Source organism: Mesocricetus auratus, unplaced genomic scaffold (assembly GCF_017639785.1).
Source record: "Mesocricetus auratus isolate SY011 unplaced genomic scaffold, BCM_Maur_2.0 Super-Scaffold_100020, whole genome shotgun sequence".
Taxonomy (NCBI): Eukaryota; Metazoa; Chordata; class Mammalia; order Rodentia; family Cricetidae; genus Mesocricetus; species Mesocricetus auratus.
The window spans coordinates 14234940-14260438 of NW_024429201.1; the positions used below are offsets into that span (position 1 = coordinate 14234940).

The 25499-nt window shown below is 39.5% G+C and overlaps 1 protein-coding gene across 5 annotated transcripts in view; it reads left to right on the top strand.

Moving 5' to 3' along the window:
• The window catches only part of LOC101822805 (regulator of G protein signaling 7 binding protein), a 103391-nt gene that overhangs the window by 44760 nt on the left and 33132 nt on the right, over positions 1-25499 (top strand). For 4 of the 5 annotated variants that reach the window (XM_040728876.1, XM_040728873.1, XM_040728874.1 and 1 more), the window contains exon 3: positions 21280-21410. The exons of the other annotated variant lie outside the window; for it this stretch is intronic. In XM_040728876.1, the coding sequence (XP_040584810.1) occupies positions 21280-21410 (131 nt within the window). The remainder of the gene's footprint in view (positions 1-21279; positions 21411-25499) is intronic. 5 annotated transcript variants of the gene reach the window in all.

Genomic DNA, 25499 nt, shown 5'->3' on the forward strand with positions numbered 1-25499 from the left:
GGCTATGGCTGCCTGCAGTGGGCTTGTGGATCTGGCTCACAGGGCCCTCCAGCAAGCTGCCTTTTAAACTGACTCATTATTGACTGGTGAAGGGGCAGTCATCTTCAATTGTGCACACACTACTAAAGAGTCCACCAGGTACTAGGGAACAAGTCCAAACCCATTGTCACACAGACAAGGCTGGTAAAACTCAGTGGATTGAAAAAAAAGTGTGGTTTAGGAAATAGACTTGTCAGGTGGAGGGTGAGGAGGAGACTGGAGAGGGTGGAAGGTGACAATGATCAGACTGAACTTAGTACATGTGTGATGGTCAAAAAACAAATTCAAAAAACAAGTTAATTTTTAATTATCCCTTTGTGCCAGCACAATGTTAAGATGGATATATTTGCTCTTTATAGAAGCATTCTGTCCCAAGGAGTTTTACAGGATCCAACCTATATCAGTCCCACAGAACGTGCTTCAATTTACTTTTAGATATTAAGTATTCATAAAATATATATTTCAGAACAGTACTTGAGTCATGAGACAGGATGGATATTTCCATATAGCTTCCGATCCTTTGAGTAAGTAAAATACTATTCCTTTTTTCTAAATTTTATAAGTACTATGTCTTTGTTTTTTGCATTTTTGCATATTCAGATTTTTTGATTTTGTTGTTTTTTGTTTTGTTTTTTAGGGTTTTTTTGTTGGTGGTGGTTTTTGGTTTGGGGTTTTGTTTTTTGCTTTCGGGGGGTTTTTTTGGTTTTTTTCAAGACAGAGTATCAAGTCCTGGCTGTCCTGAAACTCACTCTGTAGACCAGGCTGACCTTGAACTCACCGAGATCCGCCTGCCTCTGCCTCCTGGATGCTGGGATTAAAGGCATGTGACAACAGTATCTTTGTTTTAAGGACTGTGTTTTTATTATATGTTAAACACATTTAGTCAGTTGCATAATTATATGTATTGTATACCATATGCTAAAATTTAGTTCATTGTAAATTAGTTTGTGGAGTCTCATCAGTCAATCTAAAATTTGTTGCTTACTAAATTTTAAGACAATTTTTCAGTTGTTCCAATTAGACGTCATCTGATTTATATACAGTTTCTCTTAAACCTGTGCTTGTTGGTCAGGCATAGTGGCAAATGTCTGTAAGCTCAGCATTTAGGAGAAAGCAGTTGGACGATTGTAGCAAGAGGTAGTCCAGCCTGTTGTATAGAATGAGTTCTAAACCACCCAAGACTATTACACAAATTCCTTTTCTATTATTTTAAGAAATTCTTACTTCTTATTCTTACATGATTTCTATTTCTCCAAAGTCAATGATAGTAACTTTCTAATATTTAACCAGTTTTAGATGACATTAGCTACTTTTGACATTGTCTTTTAAGTGGTTAATTCTCTTATTCCAGTCCCAGGGATTTTTTTATCTCTGGACTAATTTCTCAATAAAGTATAAGTTTTCTTTTCTTTTTTAAAGAATCAAAGGTTTAGATTATAGTTGCCTCAATATATTTAACATATATTCAGTTACAATTGCTTCTGAACTTGATACAATTGCTTGACCTGATACAGCACATTTTAGAATATGATGTTTGTGTCATAAGCTCCTACTACCTGAACAAAATGGTTTTCTGGACTTTTCAACATTGCTGATTTTCTTTCCGTGGTATCTATTCGATATTTTGTCAACTGAAGCACTAGGGTTCTGATGTTCAGACAAAACAAAAGCAGAATATTCTTCTCCAATAGTCTCACCTGTTCAAGATGTTTGAAAGGTCAGGATTCATCTTTTCCCATCTTTTCATAATGGCTTCTGTGGAAGAAGTGATGTTGTACTCATACTCACAACCTGCAGCGAATTTTATGTCACACGTGATTAATGAAACTCCAGTGTTCTTGGTTTTAATTTCTCTCTTGCGGGTTTTATGGTTAACCTTTCATGTGATTAAGTAATATTTATTTATACAGGATTTCATTTCTCCTTTCATTTCTTTATTTTTTATGAAATGGTACCCACTGTTCTTCTGATAGCATGCTTGTACTCACTTAGTCATATAATAGAAAGAGCCTGGGCCCAAGGTCAATGTTCTTATAATCATGACCTTAATAGTTTTCTGTGACTGCTGAGATTTATCCCAACCTCAGATCCTTCATCTTTAAAATTTCAACACTGTCTATGTTATAAGATCTATGATTATTAGTCTTCTTTTCAGGAAATTAAAATAATCTAAAAACATGAGTCTCATAAAGTGCATGGTTTCTGGAAAAGTAAGAGTAATTCCCAAACTCGAATTTCAAAGAGAATCAAGAATGGAGGCACACACTTGTGACCTCCACTCTCTGGAAATAGAGGAAAGAGGGTTGTGAAGTCAAGGGCTGCCTAGGCTACACAGTGACACCCTTCTGAGAGAAGGGAAGAGAGGAAAGAAGGAAAGGAAGTCAGGGAGGGAAAGAAGGTCATGGAATATTGATACAAGGTCCTGAAAGGAGCATGCAGGTCATTAATAAGGTCTTTGTAGTTGGAACAAGGAAAAATGATATAATTCTATTATAATTTTTAAGAAGTATCTTTAAGAGATTCTGATTTGAACTAGGACTTTCAAAGTGCTACAAGCTTAGTGACAAGAAAGCCGTTGGGGACTGGAGGGCGGGGGATAAAGCAATAGCTGTGGTGTGTATCTGGTTCAGTCTCCTCGGAACTACAACTAAACCGGTTATACGGTGGCATACTCCTATAATCCTGTCAGTCAGTGGTAGGTTACAAGTTCAAGGCCTTCCTGGGCTGTGTAGTAAGAACCAGACTCAAATAAAAGACAGACAGACAGACAGACAGACAGACAGACAGACAACAGACAGACAAAGGAGAGGGGGAACACACATTCATTGTAGTCTAAGAGAAAATCTGCTCTCATGAATCTGCAAATAAAGTCCTGCTAAGTGAGGTGATGACACAAGAGAATCTTGAAATACACAGGGGAAACGTCCAGCAAAAGCAGAGAACACATACAAACTAAGCAGGAGGATTCAGCCTTCCAAGAGCTTTTGTTGATACCATCACTTTGTAATAACCTAAAGGGAAAATGTCTTAAATTATTAAAGACGTAGGCAATGGATTGAAAATTAGACAAAATGGGATGTGTAAAAACTACAAAGCATACTTGGAAGCACACTCAAATAAGTTTCAAAAGATTTGGTCATTAGAATTAAAGTCTCATGGATGAATAATACACAGCTAAGCAGAGTAAACTGGAAGACAGCTCTAGAGAAAATGCTTAGAATACAGCAAAGATAAGTGTACAGAAATTATAAATGGCAGGGTAAGAAGACAGTAAGAGTAATATGAGAAGGTCCAACATATTTCTAAAATGTGTACAAAAGCTAAAATAGGGACTGGATACCACAGAACCCCAAGACAAAGGAAGATAGAAAAGACCTCACAAGAAAAGCAACTGCCACAAAACTGAAAGCAAGTTTTTCCATGACAACAGAAGCCAGGCCACAGTGATATGTTTAGCAGATACCTGGTACCCAGTAAACGCTCAACAAACCTTGCAGCATCTCTCAGTTGAGCATTCCTTGTGAACTAAACCAGCTATCTGTTTTCCCATGCAACCCAGTATTTACATTTTGTTTCTCTTCAGTGGCAGTTTAGTTTTTATGTTGTTGAACATAATTGATCTTAACTACAGCTGCTTTTTAACCTTCAAACAGAAAACTGTAAGACAGAAGGCTTGAAATAAAAGGGAAACAATGAAGAGGCAAACACAAGATAGATGCACACGGTACAGGAGAATTGGGAGTTTGCATGTGTCTGTACATACGCAGTGCTAATGGCAATGGGAGTTGAATTTACATACTACATTATAAAACCCAGTTGCTTTCTCACACTTGCCATTTTAAGCATTCAGAAGTGTCATAGCGCCTACCAACCTGCTTGGCATAAAAGAATAATTTCACCCTGGGTGGAAACTGTGCTGACCTGTGCTACTCTGGGGATGGACAAAGGAGCCGCATTGAAGTGTTCTGAGTATACACAACTCTCATTCTACGTGAGACTTCAAAATGGCCTCCAGCCATTGTGTTGATCTTGCTTCTCACTGGTCAGCACAATGTGTCATTTCTCTTTCAGATTCACTATTTGATCTTCTTTTCATCTAGTGGGTATGAAATGCAGCGCCTCAGTTAATTAAATTTGCATTTTCCTGACAACTAGAGGTTAAAAAATTTTCTTAATGTGTTAGTATTTCACAACTCTTATCCTGTGGCATTCTTGTTTATAACTTTTTTTTCTACATTGCCATGTTGAAATAATTTTTAAGGGTAAACGACTGTGATACACTGACAAGTAAGACAAAAATAATTTCTACCCCTCCCTTAAAATAATTGGCCTCAATTCAGTGAAAGAAAATATCCATATGCTTAAATTCTGAGATGTTATGATAGTTAAGCAGTGGGATTTGAACCAATTTGTTTTTCTTTTGCATATTATTTTAATGTAATATCACTTTCTCATCTTCAAGGGTCAAAGCAAATACAATTATACTTGAGCATTGGGAAATTACCCTAAGACTTCCTACTTTTTGTTTTCTATGCCTTCTTCTTGGCTCCATGTAGACCCGGTGCTTATTTTTCTTTATCCCTGCTGTTATTTTTATTTGACGTTATTCCCTTCTGGTAGAACACTGTGTACTTGACCTTAAAAAAGACTCTGTATGCCTCTGTGTATGAAAAGCAAGATAGAGTAATGAGTTGGAAAACACTTCAGGATTTGTATGTTTAACTACACTGTGAGTTTGAATTGCAGAAGAGACCATGTTTTCTAACTCATAACATGAAGAAAGGCATTTGTGACCATTGCTTAGTTGTGTTTGGAAAATGGAGTTTAAGTCCACACTGGACTTAAGTAATCAACCCAGAAAAAAATGACAATCTTTAAAAGTAGAACCATACTAGTGTCGTATTTTGTTTTAACCAGAAATTGTAGTGTTGAAGTTGAATAGAAATCTGGACAGGTGTGATTGATTATCGGGGAAAGGAACCTGTCACCAAGCCTGATGAACTGACACCTACATAGCAGAAGGAGAAAACTGACTCTCCAGATGTCTTTCACTTCCCTACAGGTATCAAGACATGCATGTGTGCACTTTCGTGCGCGCACGCACATGCGCAGGCACACACGCACGCACCCATGTACACAGGCACGTAAGCACACACAATAAGTACATGCAATTTAAAAATTAAATAGAAACTCTAAGTTCTTGGAAAAGAATGGGCAGCATTTTGCAAGATGTTTCACAGTAGTGCCAGCAGCCAGCACTTGTGAACCTCCACCGGTGAAATGTAGTTATGCTCTCTCACACAGATCTCTTCCCTACGCTGCATATTGTTGGCAGGGCTTCTTGCTATTGTCTCTTCCATGGGTCATCTTGTCCAAATTTCTTGCCACTCTCCTGAGTGATGTTTCTCAACCCTGGTACAAGTGTTCTTAGCAGCAGGTACAGGAAATGCAGCCAGGAGTTTTACCTTGAACAAAACAGACAGCTGCTATCTTTACACCTTTTCAAGAACATTGCAGGCTCCAGCTGATGCTGAGGCTTGAAATCCTTAGCATTTTCACCAACTGTGGGCACACTGGCCATGCGCATCTCTGGGGATTTTTTGTAGTACAAGCCAGAATGTGCCTTTGTGTGCCCTCTGCCTTTCCCAGTTGATTCCAAATAAACCCCCCTGCAAGAGATTTGTTTTGAACAGGAGGCAGATTGCCTGTGTTTGTGGTTCTTGACCTTGCCAAGGATACTGACCCTTTCCAGTCATCCCACAATTCAGGCTCTTTTACCTGTACTCATTTGTCAAGTGGATTTTGCTGCATTTTTTTTGATTGACAACATGATGTCAGTTCATATTAAGATAATGTTGACATGTGTTCGAGGGCAAGAAATGAAAGCAAAAGTTTTAAAACAAGACTTTTCTCTATTTAATTAGGGTAAAGTTTGCACAGTAAAAGCTGGAGTGCAAACCAAATATGATTTGCAACCTGAATCTCCACTCCCCAGGGGACCCTGCACAATAATCTGCCAAGAAATGCTTGGCTTCTCAGGAGAGCTTGTCATGAGGGATGTCATATCACTGTGGTCCTGGAACACCCTGCAGTCTTCCATCTGCTTAAGTTTGAGCTGAAGTGTGGATTTGGATCTATTTCTAAGATTTCTGTTCTGTGTGTCTTGAATGGCATCTGAAAACATTTTTCTCTCCATGTGCTCCATTGGAATGTTTTTGCATGTTCGTAGAATCCTCTACTGGGTCGAGCAAACACTAGGACTGTGTGCTATGCATTGAGTCTATAAAGTCATCTGCTTTAAATATCAACTTTACCGCTGCATGACAACATCTCTGCTTCTTCCCCTTCGATGCTGTCTTCTGATCCTCAGGAGTTCAGCATATGTAGCTTCGCTGACACATTGTATTCTAGACTGATATCCTAATGTTAATGGGAAGAAAATAAAAGAACAGAACAGAATAAGAGGGACAGCAAGAGGAAAGAGGAGCAATGGAAGAAAACTAGGAGGAAGAGGGGAAAACGTTTACATGGAAGAGATGAAAACACCCAAAACAAACTGGAACCCAAGAATTATGTACGTAAAGCACTGAGCCTCACTCTAGAGTTAAATTTTATTTGATTGCTGTGTTGTCTTATTGGGATACACCTGTGTTCATTTGTTATACAAATCAAGCATATAGGTAGGATTTTAAAAAGAAATAATTCGGCAATTGAAAATGATGCATGCCTGCTACCCACAGCTGGAAAATGTTCTTTTAGAGAATTGAATGGGCAGAGATGCACTGGAAGCAACTTGTGTTACTTCTGGCATCATTATCTGACACATTTGAGTACTAATCTGTATAAATTAAGTCACTTACGTAAGAGTGTTAATCTCATACTAATGCCCTACCAGAAAATCACACAGCCTACTACTTACACACGCACATACAGAGAGAGAGAGAGAGAGAGAGAGAGAGACAGAGAGAGACAGAGAGAGAGACAGAGAGGCAGAGAGACAGAGAGACAGAGACAGAGAGAGACAGAGAGAGACAGAGAGAGAGAAAGAGAGAGACAGAAACAGAGACAGAGACAGAGAGACAGATAAATACAGAGAGAGAGACAGAGACAGAGAGAGAGGGGAGGGGCTAGAGAGATGACTTATCCATAGTAAAATGCAAACCTGAGTTTGGATCTCCAGCACCCAATAGAGAGAGAGAGAGAGAGAGAGAGAGAGAGAGAGAGAGAGAGAGAGAGAGAGAGAGACTCAAGGTGTACATAACTACAGCACTGAGGAGACACAGACAGATGGATTCCTGGGGCTCCAGGTTCAGTGAAAGACTCTGTCTCAGTCAAATAAAGTGTAGGGCAATGGTTCTGAACTGTCCTAATGCCATAACCCTTTAATACAGTTCCTAAAATTATTTGCATTGCTACTTCATAACTGTAATTTTGCTACTGATATGAATTGTAATGTAAATGTATGCATTTTCCAATGGTCTTGGGTTATCCAAAGGGGTTGTGACCCACAGGTTGAGTGATCAAGATACCCGATGTTCACCTCTAGTTTTCACATGGACACACACATGCATACACCTCTGCATGAACACGTGTGTGTGCACGCACACACATACACCATGAAATTCTTATTTGTTATTCAAATTTTAATTCTGACAACCTAGCATTTTAGTTTAATATTTCCACAAAGGATATGGCTATAAGTTAACACAAAGCTTCTCCAAATATGGATCCTGAATAAGCCAGAAATTTAATAGAGATTTATGATATTTTCCTTAATTGTTCTAGGATCAATAAAAACTCGTGAGTCAGAAATTGAAATAAAAACCTGTTAAGTCCAAAGAACAACGGAGAGATGATTGGCAGACACTACTCTCTGTGTTTTCCAGATCAAAAAGCCTACAAAATCTCCCCAATCCCTGCCTTATCTCTTCCTATCCCTCTCTATTCAACTTCTTCAGTCCTCCAACATCTCTATGGCTATTTCCAGTCAGCCAATCGCTGACTCCATCCTTTGATTCAAGTTTAAACTTTATTATCATAGTGGAGTGGCAGTGTGAACAGTCCTCCAATAACAGAGATTAAATGATGTCCACCCCAAACCCAGGACTGAAAGCCAGGAAGAGGACCCAGCACTATATGACTTGATATGCCTTTATGAAGATTAGATGCACACTGAAGTTTGGGAACCTCCAGCGAAAGCCTTTAGACTGCAAAGGGACACAGGCAAGATGACCTAGCAGAAAATATTGTAACTTCGTATTTCATATTCATTTCTAAACTTCATTTTTGTGTATCTAAAATATGTCATACTTAACAAATCCATATTGTGTGTCAGTAGTGCATGCTTATATTTTATTGGCATGGCCATATGGAATATAAAGGTTGGATTCTGTTTCTCTAACATTTTAAAATCCTTACCCTATAAATCCAGCTGGACCATTGGCCACCAACGTTGTCTATGTTTTCACTAATATATTTCTTTCACCTGTTGCTTCTATAATGATTTACAAATAACTTTCAGTACAGCTTTCTCTTCTTGTGGAGAGAATTCCCACACTAGTAGCAAAATGGAAGAAAAGTTGGGGGAAACACTACACTGTGTCTACTCCTTGAGGAAAAGAGGTAATAGTGGCGTTTGAACGGCAGTAATACCACCTTTCTTATCCCTCTCAATGCATTTATATTCAAGAGTGCAGAAAAAGACCCAGACATTGAAAAGGAGTCTTCCCAGTCTCGCCATGTCCTTTTCTCTTTCTCATGGCTCTGAGATGGGAGCTCACTGCAGGGTAGAACCCCTGTTCCTCTTAGTGGCTTCTCCCAGTCCCCCACATATACCAGCTTGAATTAGCCTAGTGGGCCTCTTGGGTCAGACAAGTGAATAGAAAATATTATTTTACACTTACTTGAAATGGAAAAGTGAGAGTAAAACTGACTTTTGAGCCAAATGGTGTGGGGAATCTAGGAAGGAAAAAGTAGGAAGAAATAATTGTTTCTAAAACATGCTGTCGATAACTCAGGGTAAGATTAAAGCAAGCAAATAAGGACAGTGCCTTCCTGTGCGCCTATCCTGGTGATATGGTGGAGTATCTAAAAGCACAAACATAGGCTTCAGTCTTGTCTCTGCTTTTACTTCCCGTGCGACCCTCGACAAGTCCCCTATCCTCTCACAGACCTCACTGCACATGGAGGATGAGGATGGCTACCACTTTGTAGACTCACCATGGGAGCCAAAGGGATATATGAGTTCAGGACAGTGGCTGGTCTGTAGTAAATTCCCACCAAACCTTACATTGCGTTTTGCTAATGTTGAAGAGATTCCCAAAAAGATCCCAGCCTGAGTCCTTCATTGGGGAAAACTCACCAACTTTTTGGCTTTTGTTTTGTTTTCCAGGCTGAGTGCTTCATGAGCTTGCATAATGCATACTGACTTGAAAATCAAAAGCAATTCCCTCCCCTAGAGAGACTGACCTAAGCATTTGCTCCTAGCTCTCTGCTCATGCCCCTATGTCTGTGTGTGTGAAGAGCTATCTCCTAGCTCTCTGCTCATGCCCCTGTGTCTGTGTGTGTGAAGGGCTATCTCTACTCTTGAGCTACGCATTGGCAGAGATGCCTGATAGCACATTATGCTTTATCATTAGGAAAGGAAGGAAAACCGTATGCTAAACTCCATGGTAGAGCTACTTAGTTAAAATTTTGCTGGCAGTAAAATGATACCTATCAAGGAAAGAAGAAAAGACTTCAAGCTTTCAGTAAGTTCTCAGAAGAAATCAATTTGCCTAGAGGAGATGCTACAACACCCTGTCATCAAATAAAAAGACCTTGGGTAATGGTCATTTTCATGAACTCATAAAAGGAGTTCAAAAAAGTTATGAATGCCTTTTTTCCAAAATCTGCTGAGTTAAAAAAAAAACCACCAAGTGTTTTTTGCCTGATTAAGTAGGAGAAGGCCTGTAACATAAGCGTAAGGGTGGCTAAACTAATGGGCAGAATTGCCTGCTGGGATTTTTCCCCTTGTTCATTTGGATTTGCTATAATCCCATAAGTCCCATGCAATGTTTCATTTGAGTCTTTTCAATAATGCTATAAAGTAGGTATGACTGTGCTACTGTGGTGTTTGAAGTACTCCATACCACTTGGGCTTCACGTAGAAGCTTGAAGTTAGGTGTCCTCTTGTTACCTGGCCCCCAAATGAGCCATGATTGACTGCAGTGGACCAGAACCCCTCCCCCTGCACTCAAATTACTATTCTATTACTTTATCTTACCAGTTACCCCTTGAAACCTCTTTGAGGACACTATGGACCCCATGGACTCAAGTTCATGGACACCCAACCCAGTGTCATTTCCAACAGTCATTTTGTAACTTTAAGGATACAGATGTTCTAAGACTGTCATTCCCTTTGAGTTTCTGTTTGGGATGGACAATTTTCATGTTTGGAATTTGGCTTCTGTTTGTTTGTTTGTTTGTTGTTTGTTCCTCGACTTTTTTGAGTCCATCGTCTTACATAAATGTTGCCCACTTCCCCCTGCACATGCAGGCTTGCTGATTAACCTTGTACTCCTCCTTTCTGCTCACCTGCCTTTTTCCAGTGGCTCTCTCCCTGGGCAGTTAGCAAGTCGGCACACTCTTTCTTCCAAATATGTTTACTGTGAAACTTAATGGGATTTTTGGAATTCTGAGGACAAGATTGAAATGCTTCTTTGGTGTCTGTCATGGGGATGTTTGCTCTGATAACCAGGCTTCACGATTGTGTCTGTGGTCCAAACATGACTGCTTGCTTCTTGCTTGACTTGTGTCTGATCTCCATTTCTACCTCAAAGAGAAGTCTACCTTGCATATAACCCAAAGGGCATCAGGACAGCCACACTGGTGTCTTGGTGTAGCACTAGTCAAGTGAGTTCATTCCCTCATCTTTCAACTTTAAAGTAGAGAGTTAAAATAGCTGAAGTTGACGGAGGTGATTTTAAAGTGAGAGGCTGAGAAATAGCTTCATGCTGCCATGCAGTCCCTGACCCCACAGCACTCTGAGTACAGTCCACACACCATCCTATTCTTGCCATGTTCTCCTCTGAATACCCAAAGGAGCCATCAGTTCGTTAGCCATCATGGATGTATCTCATTATCACTGTTTACAGAGCTGTGAAATGAGCTTCAGAGATCTCTACTTGTTTTCTTTAAAGTATGTACTTCTTTGTTAAATGATAAATATTTTTTCAGAAGGCTTTACTTTGTAATTTCTCAATTATATGGCTTACTTCATGATTTAGCTCAAGAGCCTTTGAAGGTCTTAAATAATTGCTCCAGCATGATTCATAATTTATTAGGAAAGCACAGATTGTTGTGAAATTTTTATACATCCTTAAATAATTACCATTTCTAGATCTCTGATTTTGTTTCGTATCAAGGAAAGCAGTTTTATCTAGGAAATCTGACTCCACCATAACTATTTATTGAGCTCCTAAATTGTGTTTCTCACAGATGATGGGGAAGCATCTTAATAAACCTGTAATTCATTGAAAAGGTTATGAAGGACAAATGCCCTGGCACACCTCATCTCAACAGGCTGCCTTAGCAACATAGCACACTGTAAAGCTTTTCTTCTCTACCCTCTGAATCTTGGAGCTGGTGGCAGCTGCAGCTCTCTGCTGCCACCTAACACTGTTATCCCTGAAAAAGATCAAGTTCAAAGTACAGTTCTACCTAATGGCTGCCTACACCAGTCTAGGGTTTAATGTGGATTCAGAAATAGGAGTTAAAGCAGGGTAGGTCAAGCAAAGCAAGTTTCTAGGCAGCCTAGAATATTCCAGAGAGCACAGTCTCTGCATTAAATCCTTGGAAGAATTTTGGGCAAGAACTTAGATCCACTCCTCCTTGGAATTTTCATGAGTAAATGTATTGAGAGTTGATTGTGTGCTAAGCCTTCCCAGCATAATTCCATTTGCCACACCACCAAGTAGACATGGTTATCCCAGTAAGAGATAAGGAAAACCAAAGCTCAAAAAGCTCTGCAATTGGTAAAAGTCATCTTTTCTTCATTGTACTCTTATGATATGGTGTGTGTGTGTGTGTGTGTGTGCGTGCGTGTTACAATGGATCTAACCCAGAGCCTTGTGAACACTAAACAGCTCTTTACCACCGAGCTACATACAAATTCCAATTTTTTTAAAAGAAGGTGAAGAAGGATACACAATAATAAACCAGTCAGTATTGGTACAATTGAGTTGGTGAAGATATCACCAACACCATGAGCCGACATGTGACTCCTTACTGCACTGAGCCACTACCTTTACAAGCTGCCTGAGAAAAGTCTTTTTGAGATCTGTGATGCAGCAAACAATCTAGTAAATGTTCTGGATTACAGACACATGAGGTAAGCTTTCTGACCTTTATAATCCCGTAAAGAAGCTCATAGTGGAATATAATTTCCATGTATACAGATACTACTAGCCTCCTGTATTTGCATAAGGAATTTACATTGTTATACAAAATAGCCCTCACATCTACTCAGAAGTGCATATTTCCATATTGGCATAAAACGTCATCTTTTGACAGTTATGTGAAATATGTTTTAATTGCACGCCAAAGCAAAGGCACAATAATACCACCAAATATTTGATTGTGTTTATTTAGTGTGTGTGTGTGTGTGTGTGTGTGTGTGTGATAGTGGGTGATGGGAGTGTGTGCAGGTCAGAGGACAACTTGTGGGAGTCTATGGTCTCCTTTTACCACATGGGTCCCTGGGTTGGAACTCAGGTTATCAGGCTTGGTAGCCCTCTCCCTGACTCATCACCCCAAAATCTTACTGAGTATAATACAGGCTTCTTAGTGTTAGATAGAATCTGAACTTGGAAAGGAGGCTGGAAAATGAAAAATGCAAAGCACACAAAAAAGCCCACTGCATTCTTTATAGAAGTTAAAGTGAGATCTCTTGCGCAGGGTGGAAGCAGTAAGTAGTCACTACTATCATTAAATGTGAAAAGCAGCTACCTCTTTTCCATTCCCATCCTTTCAGATGAGCTTTTCTGGGTCAACTCAGAATAGTCTAGAAAAAGGTATTTCAGACCTTATATGATATGTGTTTGGGACCCTTACAGCTCTTCGCCCTTTTTAGGCAGTCTAAGTGAAATCTCTCTCATGTAACAAGGCTATGAGAAAAGCTCTTCCATAGCTGTATAGCTGAGAAGTCACAATTAATTACCAAAGTGTTGATTGCTGTTTTGTGCTATTTTAGTTGAATGATATTTTTTTTAAAAACTAACTTACATTCTTCTATCTAAAACTCTCTTTAGCATTAACAAATGAGATCAAGCTTGGTCAGCCCAGTTACCAGAGTTCACATGTAAACTGTTTGTTGTTTTGGACAATATTGATGAACTCCATAGCTTCCCTAAGCATCAGCTAACTTAATGACATAACTAAGAACAGAGCCCTGCACAGTTTAGATAAACCTCAACAGTTTAATATACTAAGCCCTAAAAGCCTAAGAGACTAAGGTAGGAATTAAGTGCATGCTGCAAAGACTGGTCCAGACTTTGGATATGATGCCTTTTGGGGGGCCGAGTTGAGACAGAGTTTCTCTGTGGCTTTGGAGGCTGTCCTGGAACTCACTCTGTAGACCAGGCTAGCCTCGAACTCACAGAGATCTGCCTGCCTCTGCCTCCCTAGTTCTGGGATTAAAGATGTGTGCCACCACCTCCCAGCTGGATATGATACTATTTAATGAGAATCTTTCCAGGGCAATACATAGGATGATGACCAACCTCTAAAGATTGTTGGCATCTTTTTGAACATAACTAAAACCAAGAGGGAACAGCGAGCCTCAAAGTTGGAAGAACTTGATTTTGGATCCAAAAATATTTTGTGTACTATAATGTCGAAATATATAATACTTCTTTAACTTGAATATGTATCTTTCAAGGCAACATGCAAGTGTGTAAATTTATATCTTTAAAAAACTAGGTCTGGAGTGATGGCTCAGCCATTAAAGGCTAGGCTCAAAACCAAAAATAAAACTACCCTAAATGTAAGAAATCATATTCAATGCAAATATGTATATATAAGTTAAAATATATACATGTATATGTCTATCTATACATGTGTGTGCATATATTTATGGTGTTATATAAATATATATGTACACACACTTATATACATATCTTTAATATGTATGTGTATATGTTTAAAAATAAATCAATTCTGGCTATATTCAGTGGGAAACGACTATGTTCTCATCATTACAGTCTTTGGTTCTGTGTTCCTCCCAACAGAGTCTTAGGAACACAAAGTCAGATTTCCTCAGTCACAGACCTCTGGTAGCTGTAAGAATCCTAAGACCTATTAAGACCAGGATCTACAGAGCTATTTTCAGACTCCATATAATTCCTAGCCAGAGACCATAAAGGGGAAAACGCTAAGAAAAATCAGAGGGGAAATGGAGAGGCCAAGAAACTCTCAAGCCAAAAAGGGTGTAGGGTAGGGAAATAGGCCAACACAGAATAAGAAACACATTTTATTTCGAGCACTGAAGAATGTTGTCTTGTGAACATCAGAGTGGCCTAGACTCTAAGCCTGATCTCAGGAGAGATGCTCCTGGAACAATGGCCAGAAGTTGCAGTGAACTTCTCCAATGCCTCAGGCCTTGAGAAATCCCCAGAAAGCCCAGCAGAATCACTCTGGCAGTTGTTCTCAACCTGAAGGTCACAGCCCACACAGGGGACACATATCAGATTTTTGCATCACAATTCATAACAGTAGCAAGCTTGCAGTTATGAAGTAGCAACAAAAATATAAGTTTATGGTTTGGGGTCATTACACCATGAGGGAAAGGGCTGCAGCATTAGGAAGGTTGAGAACCACTGTCTACAGAGTCACCAGCTATTCCCAGTTCTCCCATTCTTACCATGAGAGTAACATTTAAGGCAAGTCAAAGATAAGGTACAATTCAACAGAATGTTTTAATTTTATTTCAACATAAGCATTGTGATGCCAGGAAAGTCATGGCTACTTGTTTTAAATGGAGTTTTCACTTTTTAAATGGAAAAAAATGAACAAAGCACATGGTAATTCTCTCCAAAGCATCATTAAGAAATGGGCACGATGAAAGGGAAGCAAAAAGCAACAGGAAAATGGAGTCTGGGCTGAAGCTGCCCAGGGTGCTGCCCCTCTGAACCCCAGGGTTTTACATAAAAGAATCCAAAGTTTCTACCCAAAGATAGCTCAATTGCACACGGAGGTCTCTTTTGCCTTTAAAAATCAAGTCCCCTTTATGACTGACTTGCACTGCTCCAGGGCAGAGTTCAATCCATGTTCTGTTCACTGTGGAGGAAGTCACCCAGCCAGCCATGTGTTCCCATGTAATAACAGGCTGTGAAGTGACAGAGGATGCTGAAATTGCTTTTCCAAAGCCTCCTGGGGGCACCAAACTCACAAAGACTCTATGAGGAAAATACGGGTTCCCACCTAGCATACAAGTTCATAAGAATTCTCAGGAGCAAAAGGGAGAGAGATGGAAAACTTCTTGTTTCTGGTCTCCTGCATAACTGGGTTTCTCTATTTTATGGAGACCTCTGTTGTGTATAAACTGTTCAGCCATTGGATATGTAGGTATCTGGCATCTATTCTGTATTTGTGAACTTGGAGAGACTCTATAATTACCTTCAAGAACTTGAAACCTGAAGTAATTACTGGATGATACATGTCTATTAGCTCCTTACAATTTGACTGACTAGCTTCTCATGATGTAGACTTAGGGGACCATCTTGGGAAATAGCCTTCATTAAGCTACATGAAGGCTAAGGTTTGAGCTGGTATAAAAATAAGGTATATCCTTGAAGAGAAACCCATCTGTGAGGAACCAGCAGGGATATTTGGAGTGATATCCAGAAGAGCATTCTTCTAACTTAAGTCATTTATTGTCTCTCCCCACTATTTGGAAGATACAACAAAGAATCTAGTCCCCTTCTCACATTCCACTAGGTTTCCTGGGACTTTCCCTGCTTTTTGCCTTAGTAACCAAAATCAGAATTAATTCCAGGAAAAACAGGCTTGGATATATTCGCTACGGTGGAAGTTCTGCTTTCTGTTTGTGCCAGGTGATCCCCAAGTGCTTATTTATTTGCCCTCGCTAAAATCTGTGACATGCTGAGTAGTTGCCATTAGGTCACCTTCTCTCCTCGCCATCTCTCCTCAGTCTAATGGAACGTTTACTTAACCAAAGCCCATTATGGGAACTGCATGTAAATAAAGACTATTATGCAACAGACTAAGGAATACAGTTAAGTAAACGTAACCTTGACGTAAGATGGATGGCAGCCAACTTGTGACACATCACATTCTTTACTTCTTTTCCCACGCATAGTCTCATTGGAGCCTTGCAGTGACCTTGAATTACTTCCTATAGTTGCTCCTCTGTTTCACAGTGGAGGTGACAGTCTCAAAGAAATTAAAGTGATTTTCCTAAGACCACAATTCTATGTAGCAAAGGTATGAGTCAATCTACGCTTTCTGACTCCAAGCTCGTTCGCCTATGCTTGTCTTTGTGCCTTCAGTCCCACGTGCAAATCATTACTTACACCACCAAAACAACAAACATTTTGCTTGTTTTTTAAAAGTTATTAGCAATTGCATAGACTGTCAATGTCTGGTAACTTCAGCAAAAGGAGCAGATAAATTCATGGCTAAGATGTATCCTCAACCAAATGCCTAGTTTAGCTCCTGAGTGTGACTTAACAGCTGTGAAGCTTCCCAGATGTTTTGCTCCATTTATATCATGTGATTATTTGGGGACAGGAAAATCTTCAGCATGGTAAATGCCCACCCTTCATCTAAGTTCCACAGTTAACATTTTATTCTGTATATATTTGCTGTATTGCACACCTATCTGCCCGTCCATTCATCTTCCCAGTCAACAAGTCATATCGCTTTTCTGAAATTCCAGGCATCAATCAACTTTACTCCTAAATAAGTGGGCACACATTTCAGAAGATACCCAGCTCAATGTAAAATTAAAAGGTGCATATAGTAAATACATAAATATTAAGTGAGCCATTCAGCAGGTTTTGTCCAATGTGGACATTGTCTCATTCAAAGTGTAGGCATGGAGTCTCAGCCTGCTCTGGACTGTCCACCCTTCTTAGACCATCATCCACCATTTTAACATACTCACTGTCTCTTATTTTTCTCATTTGCTACACCTTCGAATGAATGGAGACTTATTTTGCTTGTCTATGCAAGGATTTTCTAAAATAATGTTTCTAAAATATGCTCACATTGATAGCACACGCCTTTAATCCCAGCACTCAGGAGGCAGAGGCAGGCGGATCTCTGTGAGTTTGAGACCAGCCTGGTCTACAGACCAAGTTTCAGGACAACCTCCAAAGCAATACAGAGAAACTCTGTCTCAAAAAAAAACAAACAAACAAACAAAAAAGATATGGTCATGTTGTTTTGAGCACAAGGAGTTAGCTATTTTCAATTGTCTGGTGTAATGATATCTTTTAGGACTATGCAAATTTCTTTAACCATTTTCTTCTTGGTAGAAAATTAGGCTATTTCCAGTTTTTGGTTCTTCCAAATAAATCCTACAAGCACTCTTGTATGGTGGTATCTGTGAATGTTCTTCTCCATCTTGGGCAAATACTTAGGAAGAAAACTGTCAGGTCATAGGATGAACACATATTTTGTTTTACAAGAAATTGCCAGAGAGTTTTCTCCAAAGTACTTGAGCTATTTTAACTCACATGAACAATATACCAGAGTTTCTGTTGCCTTGCTGTTGCTCACCAACTTTGGGGTTACCAGGATGTTTTTTATTTTAGTCATTCCAGCAGGTCTTCATCGTATTACTTTTATTTGTAATGGTTGAGAGTTTCCATTTTCAAAAGATGCCTTGAGTGGCATATGCATTAAAGTCTCTGCTGTGACTGGAACACTCGAGTTTTCTTCTGTGAACTTGGAAGAGAATGGAAGCAGATTTATAACTTAGTGTTTATTTTAAATAATACTGAGCTTAACATGAGCTACAAATTTTGAGTTCTTGATATTTTGTTGGACCTAAATCTTAGGGAATTTTTTTCTATAGCATTGAGGCTTTCAGATTAATCAAAATCATCAGTTTGGTTCTTAACTTAAACTCAGCAAAGGAAAAAAATCACAATATGTTCATTAATTCATAAAGTTTCTTTGGATGAACTAGTTAAGTATCACCAAGGGGTACCTCTCCTGAACTAAACTTGGACAGGAAGTGAGTCATTCGGAGTAAGCGCCTGTAATATTTGGAAAGTTATCAGCAACGTAAATTGCTTCCAGCTCAGGGAGAGACCATAGTTCTCATGTTCAGTTTAATGTCAGTATTTCCTTGGGTCTTGCAATTTATACTTAAGAATTTTCAAGGATATGACTTGCTTTTGTTTGAGATTTTTATTTGTTTTTGTTGGCTTGCTTTTATTTATTTTTGATTCCTCACTGTTCTCCATAGTTCAACTTCTGTTTGACATGAAAAAAAAAACTTGAATGCATTTCCTTCCTCTCATGAAATGAGATGTTCTGGTGCTTGCCCGTCATCCCTGCACCAGGGAGGCAGACACAGAAGGGTAAGGAGGTTCCAAGCCAGATTTAGATACAGGGAATCTGAGGTCAGCCTGGGCTACATAAGACCCTGTTTAATTGTTGAAGCCATATTGAATTTACTGTTTGTAACACTCGTCTCCTTATAGCAACTGAATGGTGTGTCTTTTTGTGAATTTTCAGGAAGAGCAACATGTTTAAGGGTTCTACAATGGAAGGAATAAAGCACCCATGCACAGAGGCTTATGCACTCTGCTCTGGACATTGCAAAGCACAAACACGGTGATGCCTTAGCTTTTCCTCTGCTCTCTAGGGCATTCCTCTCTGCTTCAGTTTTGTCAGCTATGGAAGGATAATGTGTGAGAATGTGCATGCTTTTTAGCCAGGAAATTCATAGTGCAGCTTTAGCATTGATTAAATTTTATCATGTATATTGTTTTTCTGTTAGGCTTACTCAGCTCCTTCCCATAATATGTGTGAGGGGCACAAAGATACCAATTCTTAGAAAGCCTTCATGAGTTTGAGACACTGGCAGGTGACCCCCTTGGAAACAAATTTAAATTAAACATCCCGGTTTCTGTTCTGACTTGCCTTTCCCCAGAACATAATGCATTGATTTTTCTTCTAGTTGCAAAATAATAAAATAGTTTATTCAAAAGATATATAATATAGTAGTGTTTTGGTAACTAAGCCCTCATGCATATATTTTGTTCCTTTATATATGAGAAGATCCTATGTCTTGGAATGACACTGTGTTGGCCACCTGTCTAATTCAGATGTGAGGAACATGTGACAGGTTTACTATAATGTTCATTTTGTTTCCTGGTTTTATTTAATGCACATATGAGGCACCAGGAACAATGTCATAATTAATGAAAATCGGGACTGTGATTGAGATGGTTAAACAGCACAGAAAACATCCATTTGCCTTTGAATGCTTCCCTTACACCTTGTATTTGGAATATGACATTGCCTTCAGATTTTTCTATGCAAAACAATGTATTAACAGATAATACACCAGGATCACTGTTTTTCTTTTATTTGGAGAACTGTTAATTGCAGTATTCCTTCAGAATCTAACAGCATCGTTAAGAAATGGGACACAGAGAAATGTCTGAAGACAAGAGGTGATAGAAAGTGTGTGAGTGTGTGTGTGTGAGGGAGAGAGAGAGTGTGTGTGTGAGTGTGTGTGTGTGTGTGTGTGTGTGTGTGTGTTTAGATATAGTGGGGTCGTGTGGGGCAGGTAGGGGGGAACTTCTGGTAACTTGAAGGTAGAAGGTGCCTGAGGTTTTCACAGGAGATCTCTTGCTTCAGACACTGGTCTAAGGCTGGCTGCATGTGAGGCAGATGAAATGGAAGTAGAGCACTGTTTTAGCTTCCAGATAAAGCCAAATTTTGCACAGCAGTTCTGGGATGCACTTTGTTCTATTTGACCCCAAAAGACCCAGGATAACTGTGCAGGCGTGGTGGTGTGGAGGCTGAGAATTTTGCGTTTTTCTGAGTTATATAAGCCACATGGTTAGATACACTTGTTCATCGGTGAACTAAGTATGAAAATGAAAACTCATTTTCACTGTCAAGTTCTTGGTACATAGTTTTTGTTGTTGTTGTTGTTGTTGTTGTCTGGTTATTTTTTTAAACTGTGATTCCAGAGCTTAAAAACAAAGTGAGCACTTTTTTAAAAATCTGATTACATACCCCTGAAATTTGCCACTGACCCACTTTACAAAGAAATTGAATCTAAATTCTATAGTATTTAATCAGATTTCATCCCATTTTAAATGAATGTGGGCCAAAATAAAGATAACTCATTAGGATATTTGACAGAATTTACCTTTAGGCTTTCTTTAACCTCAAATCAATCTGTAAACTTATCCCTTTAGTTTACATCATTCAATATATGCTATTCTGGGACAGCATTGTTTTATGAAAAAAATCAATGTTCTCCTTCAGAAACCAAAACTAATCACTTCGTGTTTTATCATATTTACATATAAAATTTTAAAAAGAAAGCCTCCAGAACTTTAGGTTGTCATTTCAAACATAAATTCAGCATCTGTGTAGATTCAGATTGCCAAGCATAGCTATGACAACTTTATAACTTCTCTCTTTTATCATAAAATATTTATTTTATCATTAAAAACATTTGGGTTTCATAAATTAACCATAGCAAACAACAAGAAAATCTTAGATTAAGATTAAAAACCTTGATAAAAATAATTTGAAAATTGGCTCTCTAATCATATTAGGCTGGGGCCCTGATATTAGAGATGTCTTCTAAACGTTAATTGAATAGACCGTGTTAGTCTGTCTAGAAACAGACGTTTTCTATCTCTTTGTAGCTAGGAGATTATTATGCTTTAAGTGTATTTTGGAAATTTCTTCCTACGGCTAAATTGAAAATGTCTGATATTCTCAATTACTTCAAGCGTTTATGATTCTAAGCTCCCAGCAGAAACCACTGCCAAGGAGGGGAGGGTAAGAGCAGTTACTCCGAAGGACACTTATGTAAGAACCATCAGGGCGGTTACTGGCTTGCAAGCAGGAAACCCTGTATTTCAGACTCCAGGCTTTAAGGAATCTTTATTGAGCCCTTTCTCCTCTCAGAGCTGAGACAAATGGCTGATGACTGAATCCTGAGACTGTCCACAGCTTTGCTCTCTCATTCTGCTGCAGCCCGGAAGATGGTGAGATCCATCCCGAAATCTGCCGGCTTTACATCCAGCTGCAGTGTTGCCTAGAGATGTACACAACGGAGATGCTGAAATCCATTTGTCTGCTGGGGTCTCTTCAGTTTCATCGAAAAGGTACACACATGCAATAGGATGCCAGAAACACAGTGAAAGAGAAGACAAAACTGGCCTTTTGCCTAGTGCCCATGTACAGGCCCAGGCACACAAGCAGAAGGATTTAAATGCTCAAAAACTACAGGATACATTAACTAATAAAGAGCCCACATCACTGCCATCTAAATGTATCAGGATTGAAACCATGGTAGGAACAGTCCTTAAATGTATTATTTCACCACTTGTGAATGTGACTTTCATTAGAATCCACAAAGACTGCAAAGATATACAAAGGTCTTAGTAGAGTAGTAAATGTTCTTCAAGAGCCTTGTTTCTCTAAATGAAAAGTTGCAAAGAGGTAAATGGCATACTGTGTCCCACTGACTTCAAAACAAAGGGAACCCAACAAATTGTGTGGAGGCATGAGCAATGGCAAATCTCCTTCCCTAGACATGGCATACAGTGACTTCAGGACTGGAAGTAGCTTCAGCATGGTTTGATGATACTTATGATTCCTGTTCTAAGTGAGGCTCTGTGTTTTCTCCCAAGCTGCCCTCCTCCACACTGGGTAGACTGACTACCACAGCTCTGGTCATCTTCTGTATTCATCATTTGACTCATCCCGAAGGGGAAACTTCTCCTGATTATAAAATGAAAATCCAGGCTTCATTCTAACTGAAACAATTTCCTTCTTGAATCATGGAGGGCTAGAATTCCACTGATTGGCTTCAGCAGTTAAGGGCTGTCCACAAGGCTAGATCTGATCAGTGCTCTACAAACTGATCAGTGGTAGAGTGGAAGTTGCTCAGCTTCCGTCACTGAAGTATTTATCTGACTTACATTTTCTTATTAATTCATCAAAGAACTCTTTGAAACCTCCTGAGTGTGAACTTTCTGTGCTTCAGGCCAGGAAAATGGGAGCTGAGAATACGTAGAATGTACTCGGTGCCTGTGGTTTAAATTTAAAGACAAGGAAGTTCAGTGAACAGCTGGGATAGGCGAACTTAAGACAACAAAGTAGTTAAAGATTTGAAATCAAACGAGTACTGGAATTTGGCGACAACAAAGTGATGTGATAATTTAGTAGTAAACATCAAATATTGCTTCATTGTTCCAAAGACAGGATAATGTTTTCTCAATACATGAGTATTATTTTTTCCTTTGTCTTCCTAAAAGCTCATTTTTCAAGGATTAACACCTTCATTTCTGTGGTTAATAAGAGAGAGAGTAGGTTTGGAAAGATCAGTCTCATGACATTCCTGATGCCTTATCTAAAACTTGAGTCCTCAGGCACATGGCAACAACACTGGTATCACCCTCACATATACACAAGCAGGGCAATGCATTCTTTGCATTGTTTGGGTAGGCTGGTGTCTTAGTCACCACTCTATTGCTGTGAAGAAATACCACAACCAAGACGACTCTTATAAAGAAAGCATTTAATTGGGAGCTTGCTTGCAGTTTTAGAGGTTTAGTCCATTACCATCATAGTAGGGGGCATGGCAGTAGGCATGGCAGATGTGGTGCTGGAGAAGTAGCTGAGATTTGCATCCTGATCTGCAGTCAAACAGAGAGACACTGGGCCTGGAATGAACTTTCGACACCTCCAAATCCACCCCGTGATACACTTCCTCCAACAAGGCCACATCTCCTAATCCAGCAGTTCTCAACCTGTAAGTCTCAACCCCTTGGGCTATCAAATGACCCTGTCACAAGGGTCTCCTAATACCATTGGAAAACACAGATACTTATATTACGATTCATAACAGTAGCTAAATTACATTATGAAGTAGCAACAAAACTAATTTTAGGGTTGGAGGTTACCACAACGTGAGGAACAGCAATAGGAAGGTTGTGAACCACTGAACTCATCCTTTTCAAATAGTGTCACTCTCTGATGACTAAACCTTCAAATATATGATCCAATGGGAACCATTCTTTCCAAACCACCATGATTAGATATAGGTGGTCTTGTTTTCCAGATCTGCATTGGTTACACTTGTGTGTAACCCACTCCTGCTTGTAACCTGCTTGCCTTTTGTTTTCTCAAAACTGACTTTGTTTTTTAGGTAAGATATCATGCAGCCCAGACTGGCCTGCAGCTCCTATGTAGCTGAGAATGACCTTGAACTTCTATCCTGCCTCTATCCCTGCAAGCATTAGGACTACAGGGGCACACATTTTACCTCTGTTTTATGTGGTGCAAGGACTTGAACTCAAGACTTTATGTATGCTAGATTCTTACTCTAACAACTGAACTACATGCTCAGCCCTGCAACCAACTTTTGAAAGGAAACTTCTGTTAGTTTTTCAAATTAACCTGGATCCCTTACTCGGGTTATTTCCTTGCAAGTGTTCTCAAGAAAAATAAGAAGCATGTCACCTCACTCCTGAGACGTTCTTTGCCCCCTGTCTTCATTGTCAGGATGTTTAGCCTCCATTTCTGACTTTTCTTTAAAAAAATAATAATTAAGGCTGTGGGTGTAGCTTAGTGATAGAGCTCTTGCCTAGGCCTTAGGTTCTATTCAGAGAACTACAGATGAATAAAAGCAACTTGGGTTGGCTTTGAACTCAGCAATCTTCTTGCCTTGGTCTCTACAGTGCTGAGATTACAAGCATCAGCCACTCACCATTCTTGTTCTCAACATTACTGAAACTTCTAGCACCTGCAGTCAAGCCTGCTATTACAAAAGAAAGAAAATCACAACCCCAGAGAAGCTAGACCCAGAAACAGATGGAAGCTGGTGCAGAAATCCACAACTAACCAATGGGTCAAGCTCCTGGAGTACAATTGAAGTGAGGGAGGAGTGATAATATGAACAAAAGAGTCAAGAGCATGATGGGAAAACAGAAACAGCTGACAGGAGGTAGTGAGAGATCACTGACTCAGGCCTGACAAATGAGGAACCTGCATAAAATAGAACTAGACTCCCTTAATATAGGTGACAGTGGTGTGACTGGGACAATATATGAGGCCACTGGCAGTGGGTCCAAGATCTAACTCTGATGCACAAACTGATTTAGTGGAGCCCATTCTATATGGGGAGATACCTTGCCAACCAAGACACAGGGATGTGGGGTGGAGAGGTGCCTTTGGCCTGCCTCAATTAGATGATGGGACAGGCTTAGTAGACTTCCTAGGAGAGGTCTTACCCTATCTGAGGAGCAGATGGGAAGTATGTGGGGGGGTGTGAGGAAAGGAGGGAGGAGGAACTGGGATTGGAATATAAGAAATGAATTAATAAGAAAGAAAGAGAGGGAGGAAGAAAGGAAGAAAAGAAAGTAAGAAATATTCTTTAAAAGTTTACACATAGTATGGAGGTCTTTGAAGAAAGTCCAAAGGGGTCTACAAAAACACTCCTAGAAATAACGACTGTATTCAGTATGGTCAAAGGGTACAAAGTGACCCTCCAAAAGCAAAAGTATCTCTATATGGTAGCAATGAACACACAAGTACCCAAATTAAAGATGTGGTGTCATTGACTACCACTAAATGCATTTATTTGTATCTAAAATCTCACCAGGATCTGTGGTTGAAATTACAAAATGGAAGAAATCAAAGAACACCTAAATTGGTCCCTAGATCCAATGAAAAGATTTCTATCAATTCAGCAAGGTTATCTCTGAATATGAATAAGCTTATTTTTAAATCTACACATAGGGTCTGGCAGCGAGATTGCTCAGTGGATAGAGGTGCTTGCTGCCAAACCTGCCCACCTGAGTTAACTTTCCAGAGCCCATACAGTGGAAGTAGAGAACTGAGTCACAGCAACCGTGACTGAATGCATAAGACCTGTAAAGCATCAAGCCAACTCAAATTCCTTCATGAATGGAGAAACGGCTCATGAATTCCTACCTTAGCTGAAGAGCTATTGGTAATTGATGACCCCCAGAGGAGAGAGGGTTGGTTTCATTCAGGGATGTGGCCTCTGAGAGGCTACCCACACTCCAGCAGATGGTGCTACATTCATGTACATCCTGCAGCACCAGGTGGACTTGGTGGCTTTAATAAAATAGCACATGAGACTGTGAGGAAAAGGTGATGGCGGACTAGGAGAAAAATTAGTAGGAAGTGAATGCATATAATTCATATAAGAAATTCTCAAACAA